Here is a 10,176-nt window from a genome sequence, read left to right on the forward strand (position 1 = left end):
TATATTCGAAGCATAAACAAAAAACATATTTAACAAATAATAATAAAACTAATAACAAAAAAAAATACAAAAAGAGAATTTTAATTAAGGTAATTTTGATTAGACCTTAAGAATATTTATAGTGTACAGTATTTTATATAGTTTGCATGCTTATATATTTTTTAATAAATACAAAAATATTAAAATATAAATATTATAAATATTTCCGCACAATGTAAGGGGTTAACAAAAAAAGAAACTATTTTTATATTGTTTTTTTTTTTTTTTGAAATTTTGACTGCAAAGTATGGAAGAATGAAACAAATTAAAAAAAAAAATAAAACAAAGAAGAAAAGAAAATCTTTTCTCAAATTCTCTTTAGAACACATGCAAAAAAAAAATTGTATAACTAAGTTTATATGTGTTTTATTCGTTTTTTTTTTTATATATACATACCATATATATATAAAATAATAGAATATAATTACAGAATAAGAGATGCTCTCTAGTTTTGCTACAAGTAATTTATTCAAAGAACCAATAAAACTGACCACAGATCAGGACAAACAAATAAAATTAAAAAAACAAAAAAATTATATACATATAAACAAAAGCTACATTTATTATATAGAATTATATATAGTTTTTAAGTTCTAAACAAAAGAAAAAAAAATATGTAATGTAAAATATTTTATTTAATTATCTTAAACAAAACAAAAAACAAAAAAAACATATTCCGTATTTTTATTGGTAAAACTTTTATACAAGTGTATGTATATTTTTGTATACATATATATATATTATATATATATATAAATATATATCTATACAGATACCTAATGTATGTATAAACAAAACAAAAAAAAAATAAAATATTTAAATTTAATAAATATATACTATATATTTTGGAAGAGAAAATATACCAAGTTAATAAAAAGAATTCGTTTTATTTTTGCAGGCAATAGTTTTAGGTAAAGAAGTTCTTATGCGAACAAGACAATGACCTGTTCGCTTAAGAATAATTATTGTGCCCCGCCTTTCGGGTATGTCATTTTGACTTCGAAAACAGAGACAAGGTGTTGGTCGGTTTTTATTTTAAGGCTGACTAAATGTTGCTGTCTTTGAAAGTGCTTGTACCAGTAGTTTTTACCGATACTGCCTCTTTGACGGTTTTTAGTTTTTCGCCAAAGTTGTGTTATTAAAAAAACTTGAATGGGTTTAAAAAAATATGTCATCGATTAATCAAGTTCAGTAGATACCGAAAAAGTTTTTTAACATAAATATTAAAACTCGCAGAAAAATAAAAAGTCTAATTTGCTATAGAGGCTTTTACTTCTAGCTTCTAGCTTCTAAAAATACATGTACATTGTACATCTGTCCACACACTCAGTTTGTCAAAAGCCAATGTTGCAAATTAGAAAGAAAAAAAAAAAAGAAACAGTTTAAAAGATTTTATATTTATTTGCAGTTTATTATTACATATTTGTTATTTTGATGATTTATATTTTTTCTATTTTTGAACCCACTAAAAAAATATATGCTATTATTCAACGCTAACGCGTTTACGACGGATAATTCTCAGATGTTGATATTTAACCAAAACTTACACTTAAATGTTCTCAAAAATTATAAATTTTGGTCAGTTGAATCATTTATTTTCAAAACATGATAAGTCCATGATTTTAAAATTTTCAGGAGAAGAAAAAAACTTTCTATTTTCTTTTGATGACGGTAGCTAAATTAAAAAAAAAAATATATTCTGTAGAACTTTTGCCTACCTACAGAATACCGTTTCGTTTTTAATTTTTGGAGCGATAGTTCAAAAGATAAAAAGTAAAAACGCTTTTGGACTTATCATACTTTGAAAATAAACGGATGTAAAATTAGTTTTAAAATGGATATACAATATTATTTGAGATTAAAATAAAATGATCAGAGTGCTTATACAGGGTGTCCCAAAAGTAATGGATCATACGAAATATGCTGATTGGGGAACTTAAGGGCTCTCAGAATTTGGTAACTTGTTCATCCCAAATCCTTACGGTTTTCGATTTAATGCAATTCTTGTGAAATTTCGAAAAATCCCTACTTTGCAACAGTGTTTTGCTTCCTGCCAAATAATCAGGAACAATAGATTAACCAAAATATTTTTTATTTCATACGCCATTTCGCTGCAAATTAACTAACAGTTTCAAGTTTTATAAAAAAACAATTTCTAACTTTTATTTGAGAGCAACGCCACAAAAAAAATGTGTACCATGTGAGAATGGTTTATTATTTTAAAAAGTTGCCTGTTGTTTTTAGTTTTCAAAAATTTTAAAAAGTTTCCAAAGTTGCAGTTAGATCGCAAAATATTACAATTGAAATGAAGAAGCTGTTGTTTATTTTCAAAAGATGATAAGCCCGGGACTTATCCTGTTTTTGATATTAAAAAAAAAAAAATAATATTAAAGACAGATGTGGTTATCCCTAGAGAACAAATTTGGTCAAAAAAGCGAATTTTGAAAAAAGTGGACTTATCATGTTTTGAAATTAAAGAATTCAATTATATTGTGTATAAAACGGTATATTTGCATATATTTTTATACTCATTGCGGACTATCGTGAATAAAAATTTTCCTTGGAACGCTTCCCATGTTTTAAACAGCGAAACGAAAATGATCATAAAAAGTTTCCCTCGGAATTTATTGGTATTGGCAATCAATTTTCCAGGGGATTTTAGACGTCACTTCATACATTTTGTTATTCTCTAGGGCGGTATTTTGTTAAACGATTTTTGTTGAAACTATGTACTTCGTTCTCGTTCAAATGCGATTACGTATTACGGCGAGCGTATTATTGCAACGATACTCGTTAAATCTTTACTGCCATTTGCCTATCGTTTCATTTTTGTTTTGTTTTCATAATATTGTTGCGTCTACAGTTAGAATGCATGGCAGAGCCAAACAAAATATTTTTTTCGGTTTAAATAGGCCTTACGACTTTCTCCAGCCCTATTCTGCTATTCGATTCACGTGAATCGAAGGATTCCCTTTCTTAACCATGTCAAATTGGCTCTGAAATACTTCTAACTTTCGATAGCAAAGTGATGTTTCCGTCTGTTATAGAAATTCTAAATAAAAAAAAATTGAAATAATTTCTATCTTCGTGAACTTTTTCTTATAATATTGAATCCTAATCTAGATTCAATAAAGACCTTAAGCCCGCTTAGGATTCAATATTATAAAAAAAATTGTCTAAATTTAATTTTAAGCACCTTTAAACGCTTCTTATTTTAGAATTTCACGTGAATCGAATAGCAGAATAGGGCTGCTCGTTTTACATAATCGTTCTTTGTTGTTTACTTCAGGGGTCCCATTTTGTAAAACGATTATCGTTGAAACTACTTCGTTGTTGTTCAAATGCGATTAGGTACTACGATAATCGTCGGATTTCAAAGATACTCGTTAATGCTTTCGACTGTCATTTACCACCTATCGTTTGACCTTCGTTCTCGTTTGTCTTGTTTAGAAAAAAAAATGCGTCAAACTTCGAATCCAATTTTAATTCCACTGATTGTAATGAACATACAAAAATATAAACATAATCAAATATTAAAACGAAGAAGCAAATTTCTTATTACTATTTTTAATTTCGTCATTAATAACTTCATTTTAAAATTAAAAATACATACAGACATTCTAAGTAGTTTTTTTTTTTAAAGAGCAACCAAAATAGAAAAAAAATACATTCAAAATTTAGTTATTTAGTTATTTTTATTGACCATACAAATGTATTTTATTCTTAAAAACAACATATTAATTGTTAAAAAAATGTTATGTAAACAATACAATTAAAGATACGAATACATTTCCCTTAAACTGAATGGGCACAACATTTTCCAAAGGATGTTGTAGCTTCTCAATTAAAGCAAAAAGTATATCAAAAATAAATGATTCAGTTATGTTTATCATTCGTCACCATCTGGCCGCTTCTCAAAAAGAGCCATAAATATTCCATCTGTAAAGTCTTCATCGGGCCGAGAATAAATGCAATTTTTTCCAATATTTTTAAATTCTGGATTTCCAACTCGAATCCATTTATTACGCAATGCTTTCTTTCCACTGAGCATTTTAAATTCAGGACATATTTGCAGACATCGTTGAACGACCTTAAAATTGTTTTGTAGAAAGTTCATTTTTTTAAACCATTATTTACACTAAAAGCAAACACAAACCTCTTCATTTTCTGCTTCGTTTAATGAACAAGTTGAATATGCAACACGTTTAACATTTGGAAATGACTTCATTGCATGTACAAGCATTTTAATTTGTAGTCCAGCCAATTTTTTCAATCTTGCTGGATCTATTTCTTCCGATTTTAAAGACATTCGATTTTGCATTCCATTTCCAGAGCATGAAGGATCTACTAGAACATATTCAACGTCCTCATATTGTTTAACATCTGCAATTCAAGGTTGACAAATTAATTAAAAAGTGAATTGGGAACATATTATTTTATAAAACTTACCCAATGCAAGAGCATCTGCGTGAATGGGCTCAACGATCGTTGCCTTTGCTGACTCGACATATTGACACAGTACACGATATCTATCGAAGTCTCTCTCAACGGCATAAATTTTACCCGTATTGTTCATGATATTTGAAAGCTTTACTGTTTTCATTCCAGGAGCAGCACACATATCCAAAACTGTTGAACCAGGAGGTGGATGCAGGAGCTCAACCACCAGACCAGTACCCTAAGAACGAAAAAATATTTTAATACTTATTCTATAGCTTAAAAACAAGTTTGTATATAATCAAAAATCACCCCTATCCCAACAATGAATGCTTAACGACGAAACCTTATTAATCTATAAAGTGCTTGACTTTCTATAAGAGAAAGATCAAGTACCAGAAAACTACGAATATAAAATTTGTCAAAAGAAATCGGCTCTGACTGACAGAATCTATTCGGCCTTATCACGAATTCCATTCGTATCGGAAGTTTACTATGATTGCCTTTTAATGGTAAAACCTATTTTATTGGTTATTAAAAGTATTTAATAAGTAGTATTTAAAAAATATTAATTACGACTTTAAAAAAATCCAGTTAAAATAATGTGCCAATCATTGGAAGGACCGGTGCCAATAATTGGAAAACTATGCCAATCACTGGCAAAATTGAGGTAATGAAGTTTTTATTTATTTGTTAATCAATTTTATTAATAAATTTGAATCAAGTTATTTTATTTTTTTAAAGGACATATTACTCCAGTCAAAGCGTCATTTGACCTTGCGCACAGAGGCAATGTCAGTTTTTATTTCATGGATCGATAGGGGTATATTTAAAAGGCTTAAACCCAATTTCTCACCACCTGATCATTATTTTTAGCGGAGTTATTCACAAAAATGCATTTTTTCGGATATTTTATTTCTAATTCTAAGCTAATATCTTTGCTCCAGATTGCCGTAGACCAAAAAATAAACATACATTCTCTTCCTTATAATATTTTATATCGTTGCATGTAATTTCATTGTATTTGAGTGAGTAAATACAAAATGGCAGCCATTTAAAGTCAAATTCTTGTTGTTAAAAAACACACTTTTGTCATTATTTCGAAAAAAAAGAGCTAGTTTTTTAGAGAGCTAATTTTTTTTCAAATTGTAGATAATTTAAAGGACTACAACAGTATTTTATTTTGTTAGCCAATACTCGCACCTTTATGTCGTTTTCCAAAATTCAAGGAGTGACACTCCTAGCTATATAATCACTCCAAAAGGAGTGATTTCAAATTCCAAAATTGAAAAAGGAGTGAATTTTTGGAGTGAATTCTTCACTCCCAAAATTTTGAAGGAGTGACTGAGGATTACCAATACTTCTACATGTGACTTCATGGACTGCTTGTCAAATTGTTGGGTGGTTGTTTTAACTTTTTTTTGTGAAGGAAATTATATTTATTTACAAAAAAAAATTCAATAAAGTATTGTAAAAAATCACTAAAAGTGAATTTAAAAGATTGTGTTATTATTTTATTCATTATTTCGTATTACAAACACATGCAAAGCAAACGTCAAATCACTCCAATTGTCAAATTCTTCGTGAACAAATTCCAAAATTGCACGAAAAAGGAGTGATTCACTCCCATAATTTTGGAAAACGACATTACAAAATAATAATGTCGTTTTCCAAAATTATGGGAGTGAATCACTCCTTTTTCGTGCAATTTTGGAATTTGTTCACGAAGAATTTGACAAGTGGAGTGATTTGACGTTTGCTTTGAATGTGTTCGTAATACGAAATAATGAATAAAATAATAACACAATTTTTTAAATTCACTTTTGGTGATTTTTTGCAATACTTTATTGAATTTTTTTTGTAAATAAATATAATTTCCTTCACAAAAAAAAGTTAAAACAACCACCCAACAATTTGACAAGCAGTCCATGAAGCCAAATGTAGAACAGAAGTATTGGTAATCACTCCGTCACTCCTTCAAAATTTTGGGAGTGAAGAATTCACTCCAAAAATTCACTCCTTTTTCAATTTTGGAATTTGAAATCACTCCTTTTGGAGTGATTATATAGTTAGGAGTGTCACTCCTTCAATTTTGGAAAACGACATAAGGCAAGAGTTTGCTAAACAAAAAAACGTCTTTGACTTAATATTCCTTATTTTTTATTTGTTTCAACAAAAATTATGTGCACAAAATCGATAGAAAATGTTGTAACGAACAATTAATAGCTTTATTTTTTGTCGTAGGACATTCTGAAGCCAAGTTATTCCCAAAAAATGATATTTTTGGGTGTTTTCGCACCGGTTTTTCATGCGTTCATTTATCAATTCATTTATCTTTGGTGACAAAGAGCTGATTTTTTCTTTAAAATGCAGGACATAAATAGGTCTACAAAATAAGTTAGAAAAATGTCAATCATGATATAGGCTTTTTTCGAAATAATGACAAAAATGTGTTTTTTTAACAACAAGAATTTGACTTTAAATGGCTGCCATTTTATATTTACGCATTTAAATATGAAAAATGAAATTACATACAACGATAGAAAATATTATAAGGAAGAGAATGTATGTTTATTTTTTAGTCTACGACAATCTGGAGCAAAGATATTAGCTTAGATGTAAAATATCCCAAAAAATGCATTTTTGTGAATAACTCCGCTAAAAAGAATGATCAGGTGGTGAGAAATTTTGTTTAAGCCTTTTAAATATACCCTTATCGATTCATGAAATAAAAACTGACAGTGCCTCTGTGCGCAAGGTTAGGCCCTTTTTTCCGACACTTTGACTGGAGTATATTGATAATTACAAACAAAAAAAAAATAAATAATAGTTTTATGCTATACGGAAAAAACTGCGAACTTAATTTGTGGCGACATGCGAACTTAAGGTGCCAATGATTGGGTTTACCCTATATCCAATTGTATGGATTTGGGTTCAGTAAGCTTAAAAATCATATTGGTTTCTTTCTAGCAGCATTAGTTTTTTAAATATTCAATTTTTCATATTTGGTGGAGTGTTCATACTAAGTTTTCCTTATTTTGTGCGTTCATTAAAATATTTCTAGAAGAATCTGTATTAAACTTAGGCCCTTATTGCGAGTGTCGTTTGTCTATCGATAGACGACTTTTGTCGAAAATCGAAAATGGATTTTGGTGTTGTGAAATTCTGTTGTGAACGAAATTTTTTGTTTTGTCTTTCGATCTTTTTCGACTCAAATCAAGTTCATAGTTTAAAATAGCAAATATTTTTGTCGAAAGAGATACACATTATCAAAACAGATATTTATCGTTTCGATTGACTTTTATCGCATCGAAAGTTGAACGAAACTCGCAATAAGGGCCTTAATTTATTTGCGGTCAGTAAGCTTAAAAATCACATTCATTTATTTCTAGGAGCTCTATTTTTTTTTTTTTTTTTTTTAATATTTTAGTTTTACACATTTTGGGGGTAATTTCGTACTTATTTTAAATTTATGCTAATTTTAACTGTATGTTAACATTTTCCAGAAACCTAATGCATTTGGGTTCACTACGCCTAAAAATCACACCTGGTTTCTTTCTAGGAGCTCTAATTTTTTAGATACATATTTTCATTTTTCACGTTTTGGATGTAATTTCATAAAATTTTTTTTTTTTTAGTTTTTCTTATCACATGCTGAAAAAATTTATTTCGAATGTAATGTATTTCGGATCACTTAAGTAAAATAAGAATACAAAAAAAAAAGTAAATATAAACTTGTATGCTGCTAAAAAAAACTAATGTTGTTTTCGGAATCAGCACCCTCCATTTCCATTTAGTAAGAAATGATAAACAACGGTCTAGAAAATTTTTGTGTGTTGGGCAGATTATAATTGTATGTTCTTAGCTAAGTAAAGCTTACGGTTTTATTTGTGTATATATATGATCTAAACGACTCACCTTATCTTGTAGCATCAATTTCCTTTGTTCAACAAAATCATGCATAGCCCAATATCTCTTCCACTTTGAATGAAACACCAACAAATCATCCATATGCATATCAACTAAATATTCATCTTCCTCTAGGCTACTAATGGCTTCCAAATATTCTGGATATGTCTCAAAATTACTATCCTTCTTTCGCCATCCATCAGCAGCAAGCATTTCAAATACTTGTTCCGTTGATAAAACATTTGTATTGACTCGAACATATCTTGGTTTATCTGCAAAAATCGACCAAAAAGAGAGAGAATCAACAAACCATCACACATTTTGAGGTTAGAAAGAAATGAAATAAAAAATTAAGAGCTCTTTGCTGAAACGAAACTCAAGGATTTAAGTTCTACATAAAACCTTTTGTGACAGTTTACGCAGAAGAAAAAGTAGGGAATAAGATTTAAAGTTCTTCTTAAATGTTCAAGTTTCGTTTCAGTAAATGGATCTAGGTAATTTTATTACTTTGGCACAAGAAAAAGATAAAAGTGTGCAAATGTTTTTTTATTATTTATTCTTCTTTCTTACAACTACAGTCTGTGTATCCTCACGAAAAGCCTTAATAACATACAAACAAATTATTAAATTAACAACAATAACAGCTGAAAATACTGAAATGCAATTATTTTCAAAACCCGTGACTCCGAAAGCGTTTTCAAGCCAACGTTTGACTGAGTAGAAAGTGAAAAATGGTAGAGTAAACATTAAAGTGCTGAAGAACAATAACCATAAATAAGCTGATCCACTTGTATCGGGACCATCATAAATCTCTTCCGAATCGTTGTCTTCATCATTTTCCGTAGCAGAGGAGAATACTTCCGATTGCGACGGAAGTTGGACAAGATTTTGAGTCTTCTCTTCGAGAAGTCTTTTATATTCATTTTTAGCATTTAGTTTGCTTTTTTTAGATGCCATGTTTTTTTTGTTTAGTAGCTAATTGATATTAAAACAACAAATTGACGGTGTGTACCTTTTTCCTTTAATTTGTTGGATTGTTGTTGATGTCCACTACCACCAAATGCAGTCTGTAATTTATCGTAATATTCTCTAACAATTGAGACAGGTTTGCTATTGCCGTTTAGTTGTTGTGTCCTTAATAATTCGGTGACAAGAACAATGCACAATTCTTTGCGAAAACGTGGATTGTCTTCGAGTATTTTTGTCTGTTCAATGGCGTAATCGATGTCGGTGCGATTGTCAATGTAGAAATTTAGGGTTTTTTGTAGAACGTCTTTGCGCTGATAAAAGAGATGAATGTATTCATTTTTTTGATTTTTGTTTCTTTATTGGAAAACTTACAGCATGTTTCTCTTCAAAAAACGATGATTTTAATGATTTTTTACCTTCCAAAGATTGTTTTATGATTGCAGCAAGGCGCCTGTACTGTGTGGGTACTTTTACAGAATGCTTGAAGCCACTCATTTTGATTTAATAATGGGCAATGGGGAGGAAAAGCTAAAATGAGAGTGCTGTATTTATGTGAAATGCACGTGATAAAAAAATAAAGAGTTATCACATTTTTTGTTTTAGGTGACATTTGGTGATTTTTGACAGTTTATCGGTTCTTTTTCTTTATCGTTACTTTCTTGTTATTCGTTAGTTTTAATAGGGGTTCGTTGTAAGAAATTGAATTGAAAAAAGTGTAGTATAATTTTAGGATTTTGTGTGTTAAAGCTTGGCCACACCGGAGGGTATGCGGTAGCGGTACGGGTAGAGGTAACGATATTTGTATGAAAAAAATTCAACATC

At 29.4% G+C, this 10,176-nt stretch overlaps 1 protein-coding gene across 1 annotated transcript; it reads right to left on the reverse strand.

Moving 5' to 3' along the window:
* Positions 1–3,715: 3,715 nt before the first annotated feature.
* On the reverse strand, positions 3,716–9,935 carry LOC129914432 (28S rRNA (cytosine-C(5))-methyltransferase). Its single transcript, XM_055993691.1, has 6 exons — positions 9,727–9,935; positions 9,398–9,665; positions 8,395–8,657; positions 4,489–4,717; positions 4,196–4,422; positions 3,716–4,129 (listed from the first exon to the last, which is right to left on the reverse strand). The coding sequence occupies exons 1-6, from the start codon at positions 9,847–9,849 to the stop codon at positions 3,929–3,931; spliced, it is 1,311 nt and encodes a 436-aa protein (XP_055849666.1). The 5' UTR covers positions 9,850–9,935; the 3' UTR covers positions 3,716–3,928.
* Positions 9,936–10,176: the final 241 nt, after the last annotated feature.

The sequence above is a fragment of the Episyrphus balteatus genome, chromosome 3, assembly GCF_945859705.1.
Source record: "Episyrphus balteatus chromosome 3, idEpiBalt1.1, whole genome shotgun sequence".
NCBI lineage: Eukaryota > Metazoa > Arthropoda > Insecta > Diptera > Syrphidae > Episyrphus > Episyrphus balteatus.